Consider the following 25,416-nt stretch of genomic DNA (forward strand, 5'->3'; position numbering starts at 1 on the left):
CTGGGAGCACTGAGTATGCTCTGAATCCCTGTCCTTCTGCAACAGGCAGAACCAACAATACAGACCCTCACAAAACCAGCGTGCTCCACTCTGCAATTCAACCACTAGCAGGAATCTGCATCCCCCTCGAGACATGCAACAAGAGAGGGTCTGATGAGGCAGGGACACATATGGCAGATGAGGGCAGGAATCCAAAAAGGGGGGCTGAATGTTTGCCTGGAGGAACCACTTGTCCACAATCAGCACAGCTCTTGCAAATACAGCCTGGCATGGTAGCAGCTGCATCTGCGAGAGGTTAGGAGGCACCCTCACAGGAGAGAGCAGCAGAGCTTCACTTGGCTCTGCCAGGACCAGGTATTGGGTCCATCCTTCCCTTTATCCAAGGTCTTCCCTCCAACTGCCTGATTTTAAGCTTGCTTTTCCCTAGTTTCTTCCCTAGCTTCTTTCTTGCATACTCATTTTTCATACAATTCCCTGTTGCCCCTCTCTGCACTATGCTTTGGTGATACAATCTACTCCTAAATCCCAGCCCTGCTTGCAGAGAGCACTCAGCCTCACAGGACTGCACCCCAGCAGCCCTTCCCAGGGTCCTCACTCTCCTGTCTGGATATGGTTTGGCACATGGGAAAATATCTCGGAACATCACGTCTATTCTGCTGACAGGCAGTCTTTTCAAGGAGAGCTCTAGTGTGTATTTCCACAAACCTGGACAGCCCATGGGTTTTTTGCTGTCAAGTCTCCAATTCCCTCAGCTTTTACTGTCAGAAGGAATCCAGGAACAAGACAACATCTCTCCCAGCTCCTCTCCCCAAGGCTCCTTCCATGGGCTCCAGGCAGAAAACAAAGATGCTTTAAAACCTGGCACACAGCTCTCCCTCCTGAAGGACTTTCCAGGGTCACCACATCTCTGCCAGGACACCACGTGCAGCCCAACCAACCCCAACCAGCCCCTCCTTGACTCACTGAATGATGCCTCACACAGCCTCCACTGCTCACTTTTACTCCCCAACCTCCACAGCACAGGGGCTCACAAATCCCTCTGGAGCCCAAACACCTTCCACTGCCTCTCCACCAGCATTCCCTTTCCACACCTCAGCCCAGGTTTTTTCCCCTTTGGAGCCCCTTTTCCTCTTTCTTTCCCCCAGTCAATGCCCAGCTGTCTCTTTCGTGTCAGCAATATGGAGAAATTCCTTGGAGAGTCCACAGCCTCCCTTCCTTTCTTGGCATAAGGTGAGTAAACCCCCACCCCCAGCCCTTCATTAGAAAGGTGTTATTTTGTTATTTTATCATCGCTCCTCCCTCTCCCATCTACACTCCTTGCGCTCCATTATTTCTAGACGAGTTTATCATCTTTTTTCCACCCCCACCATCCAAACACAAATACTGTAGGACCTCTAATTCCCGCCCAGCTTCCATCCCACCAACAGGACAAGTCCCTTTTCTGGACAGAACGATGATTGTCCAGACAGTGAATGATCATTCTGTCTATATATATGAACATGACGCACGGACTGCATAGAAAAATTCAATCAGTTATGCATGGAGGAAAGGCTTAGGTCCGTTCCCTTGACAACCAATGCCCAGTACTAAATACTTGCATTTTACTTGCCAAATACTACAGATTAGCCAACTAAAGCCTGCTTTCTCCTTCTTAAAAGGTCTAAACATTCAAGCACCGTCCACTCAGCGCAAGCAAGCTAATGTTATTAGACGAATATCTCCTGGCACACAAAGGGGGGGCAGCATTTGGGGGGCGAGAGGAGGAGAAAAGCAGTCTTGTTTTCTGTCTGAAAGCCAACTGCATCACTTAGCAACGAGCCCAGAGGCCTGCCAGAATTCAACCCTTGTTTGCAGCCTTTTAGTTCGGCTCAGTAAATTACATTTAACGCAAGCTGGGAGCGTCTGGGACGATTGAACGGCTGAACAAACAGCTCCCTGTGCTGCCCACGAGGTCCTCGGCCGGCTCCCGCCCGGCTGTGGGGAGGGCACTGGGAGGCAATGGGAATGGGGAGAGGGGCTGCTGCCTGAGGGAAACTGCTTCTTTCCACTGAAGTTTGGGAGAGGGGGGAGAAAGGCAGAAAAATGGGGAAGGCAAGGGCTAAAACTGGAAAGCCGACCATTGCTCGCCAGCCGTTCATTTTGGCATCGCTCGTTGGCACACCAGAGCCCCGTGCCGGGCAGCCCCCGGGTGTTATCTTGCTATGCAAGCCAAGCAGAGAAGCAAAATCTCTCTGGTGCCATCCCCCTCCTGCCAGCACCACGGCTTAAATCGAAATCATGAGATTACAACACCAGCACAAAAGTGGTTTGAGGGGTTTCTCCATCACTCCCTTTGCTAATGGATCAAACTCATGGAGTAGGATTGTCCTCAGAGGTGGCCAGAGGGGATGGAAGCAGGGACAGGGGACTGACTACATCTTGCACAGGGGGTCTTGCTTCCTACTGTGCTCTACAACATGTCCTTGGCTGGCAAGGGAGGCAAACCCAGCTGAAGATGCCAAATGCAGTTCATGGCACACAGCCTGCACTGGGTGGCTGCACTTCCCAGGGAACAGATCCTCCAGGGACGCCCTGAGACAAGCCCTAGGGAACCTACCTTTGATGCTGCTGAGAGACAGCGAGCGATCCCGGTCTGCCAAGCTGGGCCCCAGTTTGCTGCTGTTGCTGCTGCTGCTGCTGCTGTTGTCCTTCTGCCGGGCCACAGCCACAGCAATGCCAACAGGCAAGTGCCTCACCTCCACCTCGCCCTGGGAGCCGATGCTCTCACGGCCGAAGGATTTGGCACTCTCGGGTCTCTCAGGGTCCCTCTTTAGCTGCTTCGCAGGCTGCTGCAGCAGCAGCTGCTGCACCTTGGAGGCTCCCAGCTGTGCAGAGTCCAACTTCACATTGCCCAAACCCCCAAAGGGGCTCTTCTTGCCGCAGCTCTGCCGGGATGCCGTCTCCTTGGCAAAGCTGCCGCTGTATTTGATGAGGCTCTGCATGGCCGAGCCTTCGCCGTGTGAGGCAGGGTGCAGGACGTCTGCGGCGCCCCGCGAGCCCACCACCGAGGACCGCGGCAAACCGCTGGGGTCAAGGTACACCTTCTTGGCTTCCTCCTCCACCCGGCTGACGTGGTTGTGCTGCGCGGCCAGCACCGCCATCTGCGTGGTGGCAAAGTTGCCCATCTCAAAGGGCTTCCACTTCTGCTCGGGCGGTTTCAGCTGACCATGGTCCAGGTGCTGCCGGGAAGAGTCCAAAGTGCCGTAGACCTTTGCTGCTTCTTTGGAGCTGGATCGCTGGAAGCGGTCCCGCTCGCAGGGGCGATGCTCTGCCTCCGGACTCGGCTTCAGCAAATCCTTGGAGGCCAGGAACTCCCTGCTCTCCGGAGAGCCCAGCCCCGGCCGGTTGAGGAAGGGCTCTGAAGTGACCTGTCTCTTCAGTGCCATGGAGTTCGTCCTGATCACCGAACCCTTCTCTCTCAGAACCTCCATCCTTTTGGCATCACTGTGACAAGAAAAGTCCTGGGACAAGAGTGTGCGGGAGGCATCTGCAAGGCACCGCTCCGTGGGTGACTGCAGCACCCCCACCTTGCCAAGGTCCTTGTCCTTCCCCTTGTTGTCACGGGCCTGGGAGGCGATTTGGATGGGCCCGCTCCTCTCGTCGTAGGCTTCGACCGAAGGCACAAAGGTGGGGGCGATTACTTTGTGCTCCCTCCCCAGCTCCTTGGCCGGTGGGAAGATGGTGTACATGCTGGAATGGACGGGCTGCGGAGGGAATGTTGTGGCCGGCGTCATCTTCCCCGTCTGCGAGGGGTGTGGGGATGGACAGCTACAGGAGATGTGCAAAGCGCCCACAGAGGGCAGGAGGGGCTCCCCCCGCTTCAGCCGCTCCGCGTGGGCGTGCGCAGAAGGCCTCATGTTCTCATCGTGCCGAGCGGGATCCTTGGCACAGCGGTCCTGCTCGGCACCCAGGACCTTCAGCATGGGGTCCCCGCCACCGTTGCAGTTGCTGAGGGAAGAGCTCTGCAGCGGGTTCTTGGACTTGGGTTCCCCACTGCCTGCACCCCGATTTGGCATGTGCTCAGCCAGGAACGGTGAGAGACGCTCGCCGACCTTCACCGCCTTCTCCACCACGCTCACTTTCCGGTCGCTGTCGGGCTTGGTGTCCTGTGTGAGGTCGACCACACTGCGGGGTCGGGGCTCCTCCTTCGGCTTGCTCTCCTTCTTGGCAAAGGGCAGGGACAAATCGCTCCGGCATGCCCGCTCCTTCCCACCGGGGTCTTTCAGGCCTTCTTTCGAGCTCTTGTGCAGCTGCCCAAGGTCCTTTTCCCGGAGCAAAGTGCTCGACGTGTGGCTGCCCACGGTCCTTGAGAGGGGAGGCTGTGGGTGCAAAGCAGACTGGCCTGCATGGCTGGACAGGTAGAATCCATCTGCAGAGTAAAAGCAACCAAAATTATCACAGGCTTCCAACCCCTTCAGTCCTACACAGAGACACGCAAGAGGTAGCAAACCAGGAAAGAACGGATTTCAAGGATGTCTTAAACAAAAATGCCCAGAGCAAAGGAGACCAAGCAGGTTCCTCCATGTGAGAAGCAAGACAGCCATGTCTCTGGTGCATACTGGGGCTTCAAGGACGGACCTGGTCAGCTTTCCTACAGGATAGCCACATACAAAACCTTGGTACTGCTCAGCCCAGGATACATCCCTGGCTGACCACCCAAGGCAGTTCCTGCCCTTCACCCCCAACGCTCCAGCATCCAGCTGCTCCAGCACCCAAACAAGCCCAGAAGGGTCCCAGACTCACCTTTCTGCGACTCAAAGAGGCTGTGCTGTCCCAGCTGGGCCAGGAGCGGACTGCCGGCACTGGGAGGTTCGAGGTGGCTCAGGGGAATGTACGATGGGTAGAGACTGCTAGGCAGATGGGAAAAGCCTGCAGAAAACGGGAAACAGAAGAGGGAAACATGTTTTATCCCGAGCAGCACGCTGCCTTGGAACGAGCCCCGCAGGAGCACAGACTGTTGTGGCTGTCGGTCCCTCACACGCCAGGAGCGGCGGCGGTGGCGGGGACGCACGCGGTGACACACAGCACACACAGCCCAGGGCAGTGTGCTCGGGGACCCCACTGCAGGAACTGACCCCCCACTGCAGGTCCCCCAGCTCAACCCAGGCACCTCTGTGGAGCTCCAGCTCTGCAGCAAATGGAGCACGCTGCTTCCTGAGCACAGCCTGACACCTCAGGGCTCACTGACCAAACCACCTGGCTGATAAGATGTTTTATCACAAGTACAGCAACCTGTGGGTGAGGACACTCCTCGACATGCTTCCAGAGCCATGATAAGACCTTCCTGCCAGCACAGCTTTGCCAACACAGCTCATTCCTGCTGCAGGTGCTCAGCACTGGCTACAGGCTTTGGGAAAACATAAGAGTATCCTCCAGAGCAGCTCACAAAAAGTGCATTTTCACATAACCAAACCCAGCATCTTATCCCAGAGGAAGGCAAAACAGAGGAGAAAGTGTGACAACCATCCACGAGCTGATATGAAAGCAGCACATCCTCATGACCCTGCTGCCAGTGGTCTGGATGTCCTGGACACTGGGTCCCCAGCAATGCCCTCATGCAAATCATCCTCATCAGCATTTCCTCAGTGAATACAATCACCATAATAGTGGTAATAACACACACTCTGTTTGCTACAGGCAGCAATTCCTCTCCAACACTGCCACCAAACGACACCCGTGCAACACTACAAACCCAACCCTTCACCAGAACCAGCATCCCAGTCCATGCCATAATTTAAAAACTGACTTAAAGCCATCAGGAGAATCGCAAGGAACCAGTCAAGCCCTCTGCAACCCTCCTCCCTTCCCCTCAGCCCACATTAACAACCAACTTCCCCCAAATTCAAAGATCCCACTGAAAGCAACCAGGCAACAAGTTTGTCAAGAGTCCTGCATCCAACTGGCTCAAAACAACATCACACCAAAACCCAAGGGGAGACGGAGAAGTTCAGTCGCCGAAGCTGCACGTGGAGCACCATCTGCGAGAGCTAGTCAATATTTCACATTATTTAGACAGCCAGGATCTCTTTCGCGTACATGTTTGCATCCCGGCATATGTGCCTCACCGACGCGGCGCTCCGCACAGCTCCTGGCCCGCATCCATCGCCCGACAGATCCCAGCGGCATCACCCGCACACGCCAACCCTGCAGCAGCGGGACCAGGGGAGCTGCTGTGCCCGTGCAGTTCAACACAGAGCCCGTTCCCAGCAGGTAAAACCTGCTGTTTAACCCTGAGCACAGCGCTGCAAAGGCGCGAAACGCGCACACACGTTCACGCCTCTCCTTGGTAACCCCAAAACCTTCATGCTGAAGCATTTCCAAACACCTTTTCTTACTCCAGAGCTGGAGAAAACTCTATGAGCAGCGCTGCTCCACGCTGTATATGCCTCGGCCGTGTCAGTGTCACTGTCAACGCTCCTGCAGGATTGGGCTGGCAAGGAGCCAGCATCTGGAGCAGGAGTGACACATTTCCAAGGGGAGTCCCATCTGGAAGAGCACATGGCTGCAGAATGGCAAAGCCCCTGGAGCACCCCATGCCACACCAGCCTGGAGGCTCCGGCCACACACGTCCCCTCGTGAGCCCCTTCTCCCAGCCAGACATCAATCCCAGCTGCTCCAGCAGGCAGAAACACCAGCACGGGGATCACAGCGAGACGCATCCCATGCTGCAGACACCACTGTGCACAGATGCCCATGGCATATCCCCACTTGCACGTGGTGCAAGGACATGAAGCCACCTGCAGGGCTCCAGGGAAGGAACACACTCCAGCACTGCCATCAGGCACAGGGACACCTGCACACAGCTTTTTGATGTGAGGCATTTTGCTACCAGTTTCATCCGTGGTCCTAAAAGGGCACCTCCCTGCTTTCGGCATCATATCCTGCCCAGGGATAACACAGACACAGTCCCAGCCCCAGATGTTCTGGGTCTTCTTCCCTGGTCAGCATCATCACATCCTGCTAGAGTGACCCAGTCTCAGCTTGGGGCTGCAGGAGCAGGAGGGGGAATGCAAAGTGTCCAAACTGGGGACAGGTTCAGATGGACAGGTTGGGAACCTTGCAGGGCAGTGTCACCATACCAGCTGGGAAACAGCAGCAGAACTGATGCCACCAGCCAACCCCCAAAGCCACCTCACACCAGGCAGCTGTTCCCAGCAACTTCCAGAAGCTTACAACAGCAGCACTGCTCCTTGGAGAGATCTAAGCCCAGCACAGGAGCTCAAAGCACATTCCAAAGCTCTGAAGGTGGAGAAACTGAGGCACAGGCAGGTGCAATGACTTGGTTCATCATGCAGCTGAGCAGCAGCAAAACCAGAGAACCACTTGAACTCCAGCCTCGGGTCTACCAGCGACACTGTTTTCCCTTGCAAAGGGCCTGAAGAAGCTGCACATCTGTATTTACCTGGCTTGTTCCCTGCCAGGAACCAGAGCTGGAATAGGGAGAAGGAATCTGAACCACAGCTTTTCTGGGGATGAACCCAAAGCAAATCCAGCCTCGAGGCACTGCCAGAACATCCTTTCCTCCGTACAGCCCTCCAGCAGCCACGCTGACGGGCTGCTGGCATAAAGACTCGCACGTAGCCCAAAACCTGCTGCCCCAGTGCCCCGGGCAGGACCTGGAGGTGAAGCTGCTCCTCCATGTGCTGAGGAGCTGCACTCGCAGGAGGCGGCCGCGGGTGAGTCGCTGCCTCCTTGGATCTCCGTGCCAGAAAGCGGTGCCAAGGGGAGAAATTCTACCGCAGTGAGCAACGCACAGCTCACCCCAACCATGGGCTTCTGCCAGGAGAAAGGGAGGGGAAAAGGGGAAACCACAACCATCTCCATCTGCCTGGGGCCAGAGTGTTTGCTGAACCAGCACAAGATCCGCTTTGCCCAGAGACACGCCGACAGGCCTCAGCAGGCTGAGCCACGCTCCTCCAGCCGATTGCTTGCCCAGAGGCGGTCTGGCACCACAGCACAGGCAGGGAGGTGCAAGTTGGTAACACTGCCAAGCCCAGACTGGCTGTGCCCCCCTTCCCTGCCAAGTTACACCACGCCAAACACATGTGTGTGCCCATTAGCTCAGCCTCTGACCGCCTGGGAAAGGCACCACCAACACCTATCTCATGCCAGCAGGGACACACATGATCCAGAGCAGCCCAGCTCTGAGGGTAGAAGGGTTCAGAGCACAGAGATTGTCCCTCAAACCACTTTATCCCTTTAGTCAGCAGCCAAAATGCAACCTCTGTGACGCTCCAGTTGCTGCAGTGGATGAGCACACCTGTCCTCCTCCTTTCCAGTTCCAAGATTATAAAACATACCCGTTTTGCACAATTGAGACATAAATCACTAAGGGCTGTTATAAGAGGAACTTGGCGGGTCCAGATGCGTCAGCCCACTCGAAAACATCTTCTTCATCTTTGCTCAGCTCTCGGAAACGGCACGGGTTTGGGGGAAGAGGTATGGCCTCGAGTGACTCACCACCGAGAGGGGATGTGACCGATGAGGAGATGAGATACCAGCGACCGCACAAACCACACACCAAACGTCTGGAGGCCGGAGGTCACGCTGGGGGAAGTGGGAAGGAAACAGACCCCATGTGTTCAGCCCGCTTGGGGCTGCCAAAGGTCCCTGTGAGGAGGGAGCGGACAGAAAGCACTGCCAGGCAGAGCTGGAGAAAGAGGGCGGGCAGCCACGCCTGCAGCACAGGGGGCTGCCACTGGAGTTTTAAATCTGTGGAGCTTTCTCCAACTTGGCCACTCACACCTCAAGCCTAAAATTCAGTCCCAGCTGGACAAGTCAGTCAAGCCTGGGTCGTGAAAGAGCCAGGCAGGAGGAGGGCATGCTGGAGGCAACATGCTGGAACTGAACATATCTCCCCTGTGGACACAGCTCCGGCCAATGAGCCAGGCTACATGCCTGAGGTGACACGGGTGTGTGCCAGCACTGGGAAAGCTGCTCCCCCCCTCCTCAGCTGTAGGTGACCGGCTGGCACCTTCAGCATCCCCATGTTGCCCTCCACACTTGCTGCCAACCTGCTACAGAGGGGATGGCTCACTTGGACCCCCATGAAGGGTGTCAAGGGCAGCAAGTGGGAGCAACACAGAGACACCATTCAATGGGGAATTCATTCTCCCAGTCTGGTTCCATGTTTCCAAACTAACCAAGAGCACCAGCACACCACAGAGAAGCAGCATCCAGAGAGCCTTTGGACAGCTTTCCAGTTGGAAAAGACCTTTAAACAAGTCCAGCACAGCTGGACAGCCCCGGTGGCTGGTGTGGGATAACAGGTGGCCACGTGTACTGCTGGCTGCAAGACACACCCTGAAGCTGAGCCCAGGGCATGAGCCATCCTTGTCTGAGAAGCCACAGCCCTGGCACCAGCAGACCAGTGGCCTCCAGCACCCCGAGAAAAGTGAAGTAAGCCTCCCCCATCAGCCACATCTGCCCGTTACGCGTTTCTGCCACTTATGAAATATTTCCAACTGCCAGCATCTCGCCCCATCCTCCCTGGGCCATGATGGACAGACACATTGTCAGGACTCAGGCTGGCACCACGCAGTGCTTTGCTAGGGCTATGGCCACAAAAGAGCCTGAGCTACAAAGCCTGACCCCTTGGACCCTCCAATCTGAGCCCAGTAGGGCTGGGAAACACAGCAGCAAGAATCTGGGTTTATTTCCATGGGATGTTTTGAACTCTGGGCACTCAAGGGAGATTTGCAGCCTGGCTGCAGCCAGTTCTCAGCTGGCTGCTGTGCGCAGCACAGAGCAGGAGCTGCAGCCGCCCTTGGCCAGGAGCACAATCACCTCTTCCCCAGTCCAGCTCGCAGTGCCTCACAGGCAGCCAAATGGGACAACAGTCCATGCCACAAACAGCTGGATAAACACTTACATCCTCCCTGGCAGGCAGGGAGGGGAGGAAAGCAGGGAAAGTCCAAGCACAGTCAGTACCTTCCCACCACCAGCAGGACGGACACCACACCAGCTGCCTGTGCTTGCCATCATCGGTGCATCCCTCATCCTCTCCCTGCAGAAGCAGCAGATTCCCAGGGAAGACTTTCAGGGCTTCCAGCACACACCTCCCCATCTCTGCCCCACGCAGCTCGGTGAGGCACAGCCGTAGCTATTCCTCATGCACACGTTTATGGCTGCAAACAGCTGCGAGCCGGAGTGCTGACAGTGTAAATCTTTGCCACCTCCTCCCCTGCCTGCCGGGGCAGCTCCAGTGACACCCGAGGCACTGGAGCCGCTTTGACTCTGTGCCATGCACGAGACACCAGCGATACGAGCTCCTGAACATGCCAGGCTGAAACCAAAGCCTTCGGATCAGATGTGCCTGGACTCCAGCAGCGGCTGGTCCCTATCCCTGTCCCCAGCAGCCCCAGGCTGCTGTCACAACCCACCACTCTCTGTGCCAAAAACCGCCCCAAAAGCCATATTTACACCCCATGCCACGGGACTGGCAGGAGCTTCAAAGCCCTAATTTAAAACCTCAATTCTATGCATCCCCTGAAAGCCTTCGATCCCATCCCCGGGATCCAGAACAGCCAGGGCAATTTAACTCCCCGTTTAATCTTCTAAGGGCCCTGGCGAGCTCGGAGACAGCATCCTCCGGCGGGGGGTCCACAGACCCAGACTTTGCTGGCTTGAACAGCGCCGTGCCGCTTTCCTTCAGCTGCAAAAATCACTACCTTAAAAGCCAAGGCGAATTCTCCCTCCAGCTCAGCACAGCTCTCTATTGTTTCTTTTAATTTTATTTTATTCCACATGGGAATCTGTGTCCAGGCTGCTTTATTTTTAAGTGGCTCTTGCTCAATATTTACTATCACTCGCAGCTGCGTCAGCGCAGGAACGCTGCACGCTCGCGCCAGGTTTCCGACCAGCCCTCCCTCAGCCATTCCCCCCGTGCCGATGCCATGGCACGATTTCCCTGCCGTGTCACCCTGGTGGTGGATCACCAGCCCACCACAGACACAGGACACTGAAGGGCAGGGTGTGAGCACAGGGCATGGGGGGGTTCCCTGCCTCCATGTAAATAAATATCATCAGGCCGAGCCCCGCTGCTCACCTCCTCACCCTGGAGCTGGAACAGCCCCAACAGCCTGAAGATGGCAGAGGAGAAAATGGGAAGTGGCTCAAGGGACTGGTGTTCATGCCTGGTTCTGCCCCAATGTCCTGGAGACTTAGTTTCCACCATGCAACAAAACAAAGGCAATCTAATGTGTGCCAATGCCTCAGGAAAAGGACACCAACAGGACACTCTGAAGATCCCCCACAAGGTCACTGACCAGCTCCCTATTAACAGCATCTCCACGGGGACAGCAAGAAGCCACCCACCAAGGTGGGGACACGAATCACTCCGGCAAAATGAAGGTGACTCTCCCTCACACTGGAGGGGCCAAGATGGAAACCATCCCAGTGGGATTCTTGACATGATGTGCAGCCAGTCCACCCAGCCTGAAACATGAGGTCTGGGAAGCACTGATCTGGTCCCACGCTAATCCTGACACTCAAACCAGTGTCAGTGCTCCTGGGTCACTGCCAACTGCTACAGCAGAAGCTTCTCCCACATGCCCCCAGCCTGAAATCCCCCACCACGCTGGATGTCTCTCCTTTTCCGCTGCCATAATTAAACCTGACGCCCCAACAGGGGTCCACCAAAACCTCCAGGCTCTCACTACACAACCACACAGCTCTCCTTAAACAGCAAGGAGTGACATGGTGGAGTCTTCAGCAGTACATTTACTAAAATGCTGTATGGAAATTGAAAAAAATAATAATTTAAACTCTCAAACTGATCAGCAGAATCCCCAGGAATGCAGAACTGGCTGCTAGATTGCAGTCTCGCCTTCCTCTCCTGATTTTCGAGGACAGCATGAAAATGCCTTTGCTCTGGTTCACCCTTCATCATGTTGAACATTCTTCAGCCACTGGTGTCCCAGCACAGGGCTGACTCTGCTCCTGGCACTGGATGCACACTTTCAGTACAGGTGCTTCCCCTCCTTCCTAAGCACAGAAATTTAACCCACCTCACTTTTAAATAATTTATTATTTTTTTAAATCACCCAAACTCAGTGCAGAAGATGATATAAACAAGCGAGCTCCCCCCTCCCTGAGCCCTGCCTGTGTATTTAACCCAGCACCACCCACGCACTGTCCCGTGCCTTCATTAGAAAAGAGCTCGTTACCCTTCGCTGCCAGAGCCAGGAGAGCTACAGGAGCTCAGTGGGGGAGGTTATTGTGGGATGGCACCGGTGCTGGTCCCCACATCACCTGCACCATGCCTGCCAGCAGCAATTAAATCAGCCTTCAAAGAGAGATCCCAGCTTTCCCAGCACCATTAGCAGTGCCCTGGAGGGAACACGGTCTATTTTCAGCCACAATGACTTAAGATCAGGTCACCAGCAGGTTAAATGGGACTGTGCAGCATCATCTCCCTGCCCTCCCATTGAGAAATTAAACACTGCTGTGTGATGGGCAGCACCAGCCTTGGACACGCACCAGGCGCCCACAGAAAGGTAAATGCCACCAGCCTGCTCCTCTCCTCTGCTTCCCTTCCCTGGCCATGGACACCTGCTGTCCTGGCTGCCTTACCTCTGTGTGGGGTGGTGAGTTGGGGTTCACTGCAGGATAACCCCTGGGTTCCTCCCTGCCTGTCCTCCTGTCCAGCACAGTGACAGCTCACGGCCAGAATGGTGCCAAGGTCAGGAGTGTTGGAAGGAACCTCAGCAACCCCCATCCTGCAAACCCAGGCCTGCACAGTGCCAGACCAGGGCTGCTCATCTCACCCCTTTCTTCCCAATGGCCCAACTGCAAGTCCCCAGGCTGGGGACTGCCCCAAGCCACCAATTCCACCAGGGTTTCACCACAGCCACCGGCAAGGTGGCATCTCCCCACAGCAGCTCCATCTGTTCCATTGGAAGGTCCACCACTGAAACCCAGCCAGCCACACCACCAGTAACATCTGGCGGGGAGATGGCAGCTGGATGTGGGTTTGTTTTGCCTCCCAGGCTCCTGCCAGGCGCAGTCAGCACGAGCCGGGATGACTCAAAGCCCGGGAGACGCAGCCTCCGTCGGTGCTTATTTTAAACCCTCTTGTCTGCAAAGCGGCTGCTGCAGCTCAGCACCTCTCGGGGTGCTTTGCAAAGGGGGTGGCACTGCAAGGTGAAACTGAGGCACGGCCCCACGATCAGACCTGGGCACATCACCACTGCCTGCGTGCTCAGCAGTCACTGAGCACAACACAGGTGGCCAGCAGAAAGAGGGGATCGGCTCTGAGAAACACCCCAGGGCTGCAGCAAGGACATTGCCAGTGACCCAAACGAATTCATCAGCTCCGACTTCATGATTCTCCTTGGATACATACAGACATACATTGCCAGGACACAGTAAGTGCAAGGTGAAGCTGGATGTGCTGATCTGTGTGCCACAGGAGCGAATGCATCCCTCTCCCAGAGCCCAGCACTGACTTAAACAGCATCTGCAGGGATCTGAACTACCCTGGGAAAAATTCAGCAACAGGCTGCAGGCATTTGGGGGTGGAAGAAAGGGATCCACACATGGATCACAATCTCATAAGACTCTTTTCCTTAGGAAACCAGGCTCAAGAGCTCAGCCTCTTCCAAGCCTCTCCTCTTGACCCCACACCTTTTTTCCTTCCAGAGGCTCCTGCCCTTCCCACACCCTCCTGAACATCAGTCCACCCCACCTATTCTGCACCAGAAAAGGCACTGAACCGTGAAGCAAAGGTGTATCTGCAACCGGCAAACGCCCAGGACCCCGCGCCTCCTCGCTGCTGATAATGGGAGATAAACACACAGGCAAATATTATGGCAGCGTGGTTTAATTCCTGATGAATTATGCAAATCCGTATTCAAATTGAAGCACAGCCCTTGGGCTCTTGACAAATTGCCAGGCTGGCCCCGATGACACCAAGCAGGGACAGCCAGTCTTCCATCAGGTGAGGCACTATACGGGTGCCCTATATGTGTACATACACACACGTATGCACTTGCACATCTCAGCTAGGGAGACCTGCAAAAAAGGTTCAACAGTGACTTTTGCATTTCTCCCTCCCCACAGCTGCATTTAGTGTGTCCAAGGAAAGCCACCAAACTTTTGTGCCCTCCACAAGATGGAAGCAGCTTGGGGTGATGGCAAAATTCAAAGCAGGACAGAAGATAAAATCCACTGTGTCTGGGGCTCGGGAGAACAGGCAGCAGAGGGGGGCAGGAGGGGAGAGCCTGAAACCCTTGTGCCAATATGACTGTCAGCCCTGAAGCTGAGGAAAGGAAGATCTGTCCACAAAATAGTCACAGAGAGGGCTCATCTGATGAAAGTAGGAATTTCCGATCCCACACAAACCCCGAACATCCATTAAAAGTAGCAGAAGAATTGCTGCTTTGTGTCACTAATCTCATTAGGGAGAAAGCCCTGCTGCAGTGCCGGGATTGCAAAGGGAAACCCCGGCATGCTGCACACTCCAAGAGCCCGGCACAGTGTGCCCTTCCCATCCGAGCAGAGCCGGGGCTTCCACCCGCACCCCAGCAAGGTGCCTGCACCCTTCTTCACTCACCCGCCCAAATCTCTACTCGCTGGAGCATTATCTGCTTGGCTTGTGTGTGACACAGCAGGTGGGATGTCCCCACGCCCAGCAGAGCAGGACACAAACACCAGGATGACACACACTGCGCGGCGACAACACGGGAGCTGCTTCATCCACACACAGCGCCTGGCAGCGCCTGCGAGCAGCACACAGCCCGATCCCCCCAAAACTCAAAACCCTTCCCCCCCAGCACGCTGTCGATATAATTTTTTAATTTTTTTTAATTAAAAGCAATTAAATCAAATGTGTTAAAAGCATATTCAAGTCACAGGGAATTCTGCTGAGAAGGGATGGAGACATGAAGGGAATTAGGAGCAATACATCCAACTAGCGAAGGTAAAAAGGGCTCTTTGCTGGCAGGGATGTGTCAGGATAAGATGGATGGAGACAGAAGCAGGAGCAGCCTTTGCAGAAGTTGCCGGGGATACAGCTCCAGAGAGGCAGGGCTAAGTGCCTTAAAATTTCTGTTATTTCTCTAAAAAGACGTATTCCCTTCTAAATATTGCTCCTTCCCTTGCTCCGAGCCCACCATGTTTGGCTTGCCTGCCTGCATCCAGCTCCCTCAAAATGGCTCTTTGGCCACTGCTACACCGGCAATAAAATTTATTCCCAAGGTCACTTCGATCCTTTTGCCACTATTTCAATCTGTCTGGATTTAAACAAAACCCAGCCTCAGACACACATAGCCCCCCCTCAGCCCTTCCTTTCTGCCCATCACTTCCCTGATTTAGCGATGCCAAACTCTCAAGTACCTTTCGCTTCCCATAACCGTCAGCAGCAACAGCTGGAGAGGAAAACGGGAGCATATTGTGCACCCAACAGCTGATCCTGGCGGCGTGGGGAGCGAGCCCAACTGTCGCTGCCGGATCGGGGGCTCCTGCCGTGCGTCCCCCACACAGCGCCCACGGGCACGGAGCTCCAGGGGCTGTGTGGCTGCCGTCCCCCTGGTGTTTAAGAGCTGGGGAGAAGCGAACAATAAGCAAAGCAAATAAACAGCAGAGAGGGACGGCGTCGGTGGGTGCGTCGCGATGCCTGCAGACAATCCAGCTGTGCCATCCCGGAGCGAAGCCAGACAGAAACGCGGGGATGGGAGGAAACACCGGGAGAAGGAAACTGCCAAATCCTCGTGGTGAGGGTGAGGCAGCCACAACAGAGCGGTCCCCTCCCCAACTTTGCTTTTTAAAGAGCATCCTCATCTGGAAAAGCCAGAGAGAAGCTGTGCAGCTGGACACAGCACTGCTCCCTCGCCCCGGCTCCAACAGGCAGGGAACTCGGGGCTGCCTTCGGCTCCTCCACCCCACCTGCATTTTCAGGTTGTTCAGGGCACACCGCGCTCTCCTTTTCAGCAGCGAGGCTGAACAAAGCACTCCCTTGTCCTCCGCACCTCGAGCAGGCGATGCTGGATCGCGTTACCTAACCCAGACCAACATCTCCTCGTCCCGGCACGGCAGCTTTCGTGTCAGCACATGCCAGGCTGGCCCCGATTCCCTGCACCACCTCCTGCCCGGAGCTTTAACTGGACCAGTTTAGTACACGGTGAAAACACACGGGGCCTTGTTTGGACTCGTCGGGCGCTAACCCCAGCTCGGGGAGGTGATCCGACACCCTCGCGCCGGCCGCGGCCGAACCGCAAGGCGCTCACCTGGAAGGCTGCCATAATGACGTTAATTCCCTTTAACAATGTTCATTTCCATATTCATCAGAAGATGGTGAAATGACAAGATGGGGGGTTATTTACTATATAATTATAAACTAATTTCAGCTTTACCCTGGGTTATCCTAGGAAGAAGATCTAAAATTTCCCTTACGAAAGCCCTGCTCTGCTAACCACGTCTGCAGTGAGATTAATTCCCAGCGATTTCCATTTCTCCAACAGCTGCTCTGCTGGGAAAGAGCAGGAGCTTGTCCCCAACACCAGGGACCTACCCAGTGCCCCATGCCACCCCTGGCTAGGATTTCTAGTGCCGGCTCATCCTCCAGATCAGATTTTCTCTGGCACACCATCAGTCAGGGATAGGACCCGTGGTTTTCCGACCCTACCAAGAAGACTCTGTACTGAGTAGGAGGCAAGGCTCGCTCCAAGTGGGAGAAAGGCTGCTAGAAACCACACTAATAAATGACACCTTTACCAGCCTTGTGTTACCAGAGGCAAGGACAGACTCCTGCCCATTCACCTGGGAAGGTGTTGGAAAGCCTCACACAGCAGAGGATCCCGCAGGACCTTGCTCCGAGCAAGTTTACGTCACCACATTGGCCCTTGGGCTCCTGTCCGTGTTCCAAGCCCAACATCCCTACCAGCTACCACTGCTTGGGATGAGCACTACAACAGAGTATGCAGCACAGGCTGGGCAGTCCTTCCCATTGCTCCTGAAGGATGGAGATGCCACCCCACAGCCCACCAAAGGACCTCGGGAAAAACCACTGGGACATCAGAGAAAACAGGAGCTCAGGGTGGGAGACTCCCAAAAACGTACAAGTGCCTTTTCCATCACCATTTCAGCCCAGACACTGCTCCTGCCTTCCACACAGCCTACAAACTGGCCGCCAGCCCGAGGGAGCTGCAGGGACATCACTCCATGGCCGAGCACTTCCTCCACCCCCGGGGATGCCGAGTGTGAAGAGCAGCGTGTGACGGGACCGAACACAACATCGCTGCCCAGCACCACCTCCCCGAGCCCCACTGGGACAGGCACACTCCCTGCTCTGCCTGAAAACACATCTCAAAAAGCATCTCGTTTCACCAGGGCCCCAGGGGAGGGGAAGCATCCTCCCAGGCAGGTCTCCAGCCCGTCCACATTCCTCCCGGTGTTACACCGAGCCCTGCCCCAAGGAGCCCCCCTCGAACCACCCCCTGGGCAGGCAGGGAGGGGGAACCGCGATTTCAAGGGCCATTAAACACCGATGGTATTTTCCTTGCACCATCAAAACAGAACCTAAAGGAGCCGCGCTGAACCACGGGCTGGTCCAGGAGCCATCGTGCTCCGAGCAGCACGGAGGAGCCCGGCACGGATGGCTCCGGTGCCCAATCCGCGCTATCCCGGTCTCTCTGTCAGCAAAGTGAGTTTAGCATGGATGCAGTTTGATGATAGAATTGTGCTTCCACTGGCACTGCCGACGGCAAGGCCTCCTGCAAAATCTGCGGGCTCAGCAGAAGCACCATTTTGCCATTATAAGGATGGCTACAGCGGGATTTTGCTGGCACAGCAGCACTGTCCTGGGGGATGGAAGGGCATTTTTATTTCCTTTCCTATGCTCCTACCTGGCCCAGCTGTCTGGAAAACTTCTCCCCGGGCACAGCAGGCCTGGAAGCAAGGACGGTCTCCAATCTGCCTTAAATCCTTAAATTTGAATGCACATGCTAATGTGAAGTAGGAAAGCAGGGAAACCAGAATCTTTCCCCTCTGTCTGCCCGCTTTTCTTCCAGCCACTACTCTGGAGCTGGATTTAACACAGTCAGCCCTGCTCATAGTGGTGCGTCCCTTTTCCCGAGCACTGAAAAGTGTTTCTGAAGCGTATTTTAATGGAAGAGGATGAGCATCCTTTTATATAAACACAGATCTGTTCCTGCAGCCCCCACCCAAGAAGGGATACCTCAGCACACAGCAAAAAAGCACATTTTTATTAATTACTATCAATATTATTTTAAACTCGAGGAGTCTGTTTTTGGATATGGGTGATCCTTGCTCACACACAGCCTCGTTGCTGCCTGGCAGGGACATGGTCCCAGAGCAGCCCTTTGCAATCGCGTCCGAGGGAGCCTTTTCCACCTCCCCCAAAACACAGAGCCTGCCAAGAACAACACGCTCCTCTGGGATGGAGCCGAGACCGGGACCCAAAGACAGTGGCATAGGGAAGGAGTAAAATTATAAACCTCCGTATTTTGAGCTGCTGCAGAGCAGAGCGAGCCATTGCTTTAATGGACTCAGCTGCCTCGTTCCATCGATTGCAGCCTTTTTTAAGCAACGTCTTCCCAGCGAGCTCCAGGCATAAAATTCCATCGCAAACAGTCCCTTTCCTCTGCTATCCCTCCACAAGTCCCATCGGGGGAGCACCCCCTGCCCTCCTCAGGGACGGGGAGACGGCGATGCCCAAGAGTACAGGGGGGACAGGGAATGGCATTCCCGCACGCAGGGCTGGCTCAGCTCCCTCCTCAGCCTCCAGCTCCCTCCTCCCTCCAAGCACTTCCAACAAAGGAGCTTCTATCCCTGTCCCCCCCGGCCCCCAAAACGCTGCCATGGAGCAGAAATCCCCCGGAGAGGAGCCAAGCCAGGGGTCACTGGACACAGCCCAGGCGCCCGTACCCTGGCGCTGGGGAAGGAGAGCCCGGCTGCCGGAATGAGCAGAAGGTACGGGAAAAACAAGGAGTCGGTGCCGGCCATAACTGGATTCTCAAATATGGCCAATCATGCTATTTTTACAGGGGCGTATTTATTTTCGGAGGACGCTGGGACAGATTCAAGAGTCTCTTTCTTCAGCCCGGCGGAATTTAAGGATCGGTTTGAACTGGCTCTATTTAAAGGCTTCGCCTCCTGCCCACTTTTCTTAACCCCTTGCACAAGCCTTTGCATTCCAACCCTCCTAAAAACAAAACAAACCCCCCCCCAAAAAAACACAACAACAACAAAAAAAGCACCAAAACCACACACCAACAGCACTGCGAATGCAAACCTACAAAGGGCCCCTCTGTAGCAGGAAGCAATCATCATTTCAGGCGATATTGTTAAAGCCGTAAAAAACAGCAACAAAAAAAATATCCCTGCCTATCCCACTAATGTGGTTTAACGGGAGTTTCGGCTGTTAATTGTACAGATCTTTTTAATGAAGTTTTGCCTGACTGGGAATTGCCGTGACAAAGCCGAGCTTTGCGAGGATCGTGCCGGCGAGATCGGGCGCAACTGAGATGCAGGGAAAGGGGATTTCAAACAACTCTCAGGAAAAGGAAAATAAAAATAATTTAAAAACTAAAATAAGAATGCAATAAAAAAAGAATTGGAGGTATCACACACCCCACTCTCTCTGTGAGGGGACACAAATCTCAGGCTTTCTCCCAGTACGGTAGGAAAGCTCCCAGACAGCATCACAGAGCTTGGTCAGCTTGGAGAGGCCAGAGCTCTGTGCTTCCCTCCTGGGAAAAATCCCACCTGGATTTCAGAAAAGGAAACTTTGGGAGGAGAAACAAACACGAAAAAAAAAAATTACTCCATAAAAAAATAAGAATAATTTTAAAAATACCAAGAACCCACACTCGGTTTGGCTTGAGATTGTCCAGATGAATTTTTGCAAAGATCATATTCTGCTGCAGTAGAAGGTGGAGGAGAGGGGGGAAAAAATAACCGGGGGGGGGGGGGGGGGAAAAGGGAGGGGGAAAAAAAAAAAAGACAAAAGGGAAGGAAAAAAGGTGTTTGCCCATGTGCTGGCTTCATAGCCCCGTTCACTTTACACCTCTCCTCTTAGCACCTGGGAAATTGGCACTGCCACCTAGTCTAAAACTAATAAATCTTTTTCCCTCGATTCAGGCTGCTTCCTTCTCTGTAGATGTTGGCAATCAGGTTTGCAAATTTCAAAGTCATTCATCCCGGGCGGCTGGGAGAAAAGCAGGTTTATTATTGCAAAACCTGTCACCCTCCCAACGCCTAAAGTAAACTCCGAGTCACCTCTCCACGCCCAGGGGAAAGAAAGCGGAAAAAAAAAAAAAAAAATTAAAAATAGAGCCAGAGAGGGAAATCAAACGGTCAGAAATGCCTTGTGTCCTCCCAGGGAAAGCAGCGAGAAGGAGGTGTGGGCAGGAGAGCGCGGCAGCGTCCTCCCAGCAGTGCCGGACTCCGCGAGCCGCTGGGAAAGGGAGCTCAGAAAAGGGTTAAAAAATGAAAAACGTCCAAAAAAACAAAAGTAATTTAAACAAATAAATAAAAAGCTGACTGTGGGAAAAAAAATAAACTGCGTATATTTCAGTGTCTACTTTTTTTTTTTTTTCTTTTTTTTTTTTTTTATGGAGATGCAGCCATGGGGCTGCCCGAGGATGAAGCGCGTTGAGAAGGAGGAAAAAATATAAGGAGGGAGCAGACACTGCACGCTGAATAGGAGTTTTGTTTGCGGGTTTAAAAAAATAAGAATTGTGGAGGGAAAAAAAATAAAAAAGAAAAAAAAATATCAAAACCAGCGCTGCCGGGAGACAGCTGGACCTCAGCGGCGCTCGGGCTGCACCGGTCAAGAAATGACCAAAAGAGCCCCATTTTCCCCCTTTTTCCCAGCCCAGGGATGATTTTTTTGGCTGTCGGGGAAGCGCAGCGCCGGGCAGTGCAGTCCCGTCCCTCCGCAACCCGGTCCGCGCCTCTCCCAGCTTTCCCGAAAATCGGATTTATTCCCCGGATTTATTCCGCAGCCGCCGCGGCGGGGATTTTCCTCTGTGCCAACAAAACAGTACGCTCGAAGGGGGGCTTCTATCGCGTAGGCGCGATTTTTTTCCCTCGATTCCCCTATTTTTTACTCCATTCCCTTATTTTTCTACCATCACCCTATTTTTTTTCCTACTTCTTCCCCATTCCCCTATTTTTTTTCGCCAAATCAAAACCACGCGAAGCAGAAAACACTTGGGGAAAACACGCGAAAAAGCTGCGAGCGCATAAATCTAAAACTATCATGACGATATTTAGATTTTGGGGGGGGTATTAAAACCCGATCCCGGGATCGCCGCCCGCGACCGCGGAGGGAAGGGAGGGAAGGCGCGGGGGTTCCGCGGAGCCTTACCCGGGTGGGAGTGGAGGCTGATGCCCGATGCGAGGAATTTTCCGGGCTGGAGGGCGGCGGGGAGCCCGGCAGCCATGGGCCCGGCGGCGGGGGCCAGGCGGCCGGTGGCTCCCAGGCGGTGGCTCTCCATGGCCAGCCCGGAGAGCAGCGGAGGGGGGCCGTGCACCGAGCGGGGGGGCCCGAAATCTCGGCCACCCATCATCCACTCGCCGGCTCCACGGAGTCTCCCGGATCGCTGCCGATGCCCGCCACCGCCTTCCCGCCCCCCCCCCCCCGCCCCGCCCCCCCCTCCTCCTCCTCCTCCTCCTCCCCCAAAAAATCAGATGGTTTTCAAAAATAAGGCGTCCAAGCGTCCCATGGCGCGGTGCAGGGAGCCAGCCCCGGCGCGGCGGTCTCGGTGCTGCCTGCAAAGGAGAAAAGAAAGGGGAGGTGCGGTGAGCCGATATGCCCCGACACCCCCCTGCTCACAGCCACCCCCAAAAATAACCCCCCGAAACCCACCCTCACCTTCTCGGAGCGGAGGGTAGAGAAGGGGAAAGAAGCGGGGAGGAAAAAAATAAAAAAAAATCTAAGGAAAACTTGTGGCAAAAGGCAGGGACCAAAAAAAAAAAAAATTAAGTAGTTAAAAATAGCATTTTAAGAATTTAAACTTTTTTCCCAAGAGTTACATTTGTCACGGTCGCAGCCCGGGCCGGGGAGCGCCCGCCCGCAGCCCGGCTCCGGCGGGACCGAGGTACCGCGCTTCGCCCCGGAAAACAAACACACAAATCCCACAACAACAACAGAGAAAAAAAAAACCCCCACCCACTCAAATATTTCTTCTCTTTCTTTCTTTTTTTTCACCCTTTTTTTTTTTTCTTTTAGTTCTTTTATTTTATTTTTTTTCTCCTTTTTCTTTATTTCTCTCCCGCCGCGGGCTCCGGCGGCGGCATCCCTTCCCGCAGCCCCGTTTCTCGCCTCTTTTGGAGCCCATTCCCACGGCTCCAAGCCACCGATTTGGTTTGTTGTTTGAGCTTTTATTATTATTATTTTTCCTTTTCCCAGCGCCGCTTTCACTCGGGAAAACAAAACCCGTATTTATCATTTCCCGGCACAGGAAAAAAAAAAACAAACCCAAAAAAAAACCAACCCAACCATATATAAAAAACTATCTATATTTATACACGAAGCCTGATGAAAGGCTCCACTCTCCGGCCGTATTTTGCACCGGGATAGCAAGAAGTAATAACCACAGCGGGGCTAAAGTGAAGGTTCTCTCCCTCAAACCCTCCCCAAGGGCTACCGGAGCCCCGGGAGCCGCCGCTCCGGCTCCGCCGCCCGTCCCGGCTCCCGGGCGGGCGCTCCACCGCGGGGGAGGGACGATTAAAAATAAACAAAACAAAGTAAAAAAAAATAAAGAAAGAAAGAAGGGAGAAATATAAAATTATGTCCAAAAACTTCTCACTGATTTGCTTTGTCGGGGCTTTCAAAAAATTATTTTCGGGTGGATTTCAGAATTATTTAAACCCTGCCTGCGTGGCTGCTCGGGGCGAGCCTCACCCCGGGGACTGCGGGAGCGGCCGGATCCCGGCTGGAAAGTAACCAATAAAGGGGAAAACGGCTAAAAAGGGGCAAAAAGCGTGAGGGATGTGGCGGAAGAAGGGGGGGGTGGGGTGGGGAGGAGGGGGGGAATGGGACCGCCGCCTCGGGGTCGGGGTGCGGATCCGGGTGCGGGTCCTACCTCGGCGCGGTCAGGCCGCCTGGTCGCGGGGCATAGCGGCGGTGCGGGGCTGGGGCGGAGGGTGCCGGCTTGCCGCCCTGCCCGCCGCCCGGCTCCTCCGCTGCTCCGCTCCGCTCCTCAGGGGCAGCAGCGCGGGAGCGACGCGGTGGCGGCCGCGCCATGGAGCGGCGGGGCCCCGCCGAGCTGCAGCATCGCCTCCACAACCCCCCCCTCCTTTCCCGGGCCGGCCCCGCGCGCGCGGCTCGGCGGCGCTTAAGGGAAGAGGAGGGAGGGGGAAAAAAAAAAAAAAAATGGAGAAAAAAAAAAAAAAAAAAAAGAAAGAGAGAGAGGAATAAAAAAAAAAATTAGGGAGAAAAAAAATTATTTAAAAAAAAAAAAAGGGGAGCGCGAGCGCGGGGCGGGAGGGAGGGAAAAAACGGGGGAATGGGGGGAGGGAAAAACGGCGGCGGCGGGGCTATGAAACACGCATTGTTCTCGGCGCGGCGGGGGCGGGCCCGCGGCCGCTTTGCGCCTTCTCATTGGTCGTTCGGGCTGTCACTCAGCGGCGGGTAAACAGGCGGCGGTTTCCAGGCCCCCCGCTCGCCCCGCCCCCGGCGCTCCCGCTGCTGTTTCCAGGCTGCCCCCGCGCTCCCGCCCGGAGCGGGCGGGCGGTTGGCGGGGAGCGGCCGCGGGTCCCCCCGCTCCGAGCGGGGCCGTGAGGGGGGAGCGCCCCGCGACCCCTTTTATTATCTGTGGGGGTTAAATCCTTCATCCCGCCCGGGCAGGGCTGAGGGGGAAGTGCCGCCGGGCCCTCTCCCACGGCCCCGCCGCGGACAAAGCGGCCTTTCAGGGCCGGGGGGGAGCGGGGGAGGGTCCCCTGCCCTCCCTGTGGGCCCCGCCCCCCCAAAAAATTCAAAAACAGGGTGAAAAAGGAGCTGGGGGAGGAGACACACACATTCCCCCCCTCTGGATTTTGAGCGGGGCGGCCCCCCTAGCACTGCTCGCCGGCCACACCAACTTTTACTTTTCTTTCCTTTTTTTTTTTTTTTTCCCTTTCTATTTTTAATTTTTTTTTCCCCTTTCCCCCCCCATTTTAAATGTATTTTTCCCTTTGCGCAGAGCACTCCTGGGGGAGAAGTGGGGGGGACACCCCATCGCTGCCAAACCCACCCCCCGCTTCTTTACTTAATTAAACAAAAATCGGCTTTTATAACGAAAAAGGGGAGGAGAGAAAAGTCTAAATTAATCCGGTATAAATTAAAAGTAATAATAATAAAGCGTTCCCCCCCCCCCAAAAAAGAAACCCTTGTCAGGAGTTTCGAGATCCCCACCGCGACATCGGCCAGAAAAGAGGAGAAACAGCCCCAAAAATCTGTTTATTTTTAAACGTTCCAAGCAAAAATCGAGTTTGTCGAAAAGCTCTCACGCTGCTCAAGGCCCTGGTTTAACTCGAAAATAATAATAATAAATAATAATTATATATATATTTATGTTTTTATTTATATTTAAGAGCAAAATTGCGTCAGAGGCGAGGGTTCAAACCCCACTGCCTCCAAGGGGAGGGCGCTTCTTTTCCCAGTCTCCTTTAGGAAACCAAAAAAAGGGGGGAATCTGGGATGAGGGGGGGAAAAAATATTAATGGTTTGATCGCTTTTATGTGGCTTTAAAAGCATATTTTATAAATGTTTAATGCCTTCACGCCCGGACCTCCCCGCCACTGTCCCCGGGCCGGGGGGTTGGCATGTCATAAATCAGGGAAATGCTAATAAAAAATAGAAAAAAACAGGTTCGGGCGGGGCTGGGGGGGGGGGGGGACAGGCCCCCCCTTCTGCAACTCCAGCCCTTCCTCCTCCTCCTCCTCCTTCTCCTCCTCCTCCTCCTCCTCCCCTTCCCCCGGCCGGGAGCCATCTTGTAGAGCAGCTCCTGGCTGGGGCATCGCTGCTGCAAAACACCGTCCAAAAAAGGAAAAAAAAGCAACCCTCCAATCTAATATGCGCATTTTTTTTCCTAATTATTATCGTTGTTATTGTTATTATTATTGTTATTGTTGTTGTTGTTATTATTTTTCCCTCTCCGGCGCGGTCCTGCGGGCTCGCCTGTTTTCCCAGCGTTTCCCACATGAAATCCCAGCCCCTTTCTTTTCCCCCCATTATTTTCCCCAATAACCCCCCCCGCTGGAGCTGGGGACACGCACACACATCGCAATGGGGGGCTGCGAGTACCCCGTGAAATTTGGGGGGGTGGCGGCCGCTCCCACATTTCCCCCCATGCAAAGCTTTGCCGCAGACAGCGCTTTCTCCAAAAATACCGGGTTTTATTAAAAATAAAATCGGGGCGGGGAAGGAGA

General features: G+C 54.6%; 1 protein-coding gene across 4 annotated transcripts in view; it reads right to left on the minus strand.

The window, feature by feature from the left end:
* The window catches only part of TNRC18 (trinucleotide repeat containing 18), a 54,751-nt gene extending 33,137 nt beyond the window's left edge, over positions 1-21,614 (minus strand). For all 4 annotated transcript variants that reach the window (XM_088064381.1, XM_088064382.1, XM_088064383.1 and 1 more), the window contains exons 1-3: positions 21,371-21,614; positions 4,783-4,908; positions 2,597-4,408 (exon numbers count right to left, since the gene is read on the minus strand). In XM_088064381.1, coding sequence (XP_087920507.1) covers positions 2,597-4,408; positions 4,783-4,908; positions 21,371-21,572 — 2,140 coding nt within the window. In that variant the 5' untranslated portion in view covers positions 21,573-21,614. The remainder of the gene's footprint in view (positions 1-2,596; positions 4,409-4,782; positions 4,909-21,370) is intronic.
* Between the last annotated feature and the right edge of the window lie 3,802 nt (positions 21,615-25,416).

This window comes from Pseudopodoces humilis, chromosome 18 (genome assembly GCF_049639895.1).
Source record: "Pseudopodoces humilis isolate 2021_Gansu_Grassland_sample_001 chromosome 18, ASM4963989v1, whole genome shotgun sequence".
NCBI lineage: Eukaryota > Metazoa > Chordata > Aves > Passeriformes > Paridae > Pseudopodoces > Pseudopodoces humilis.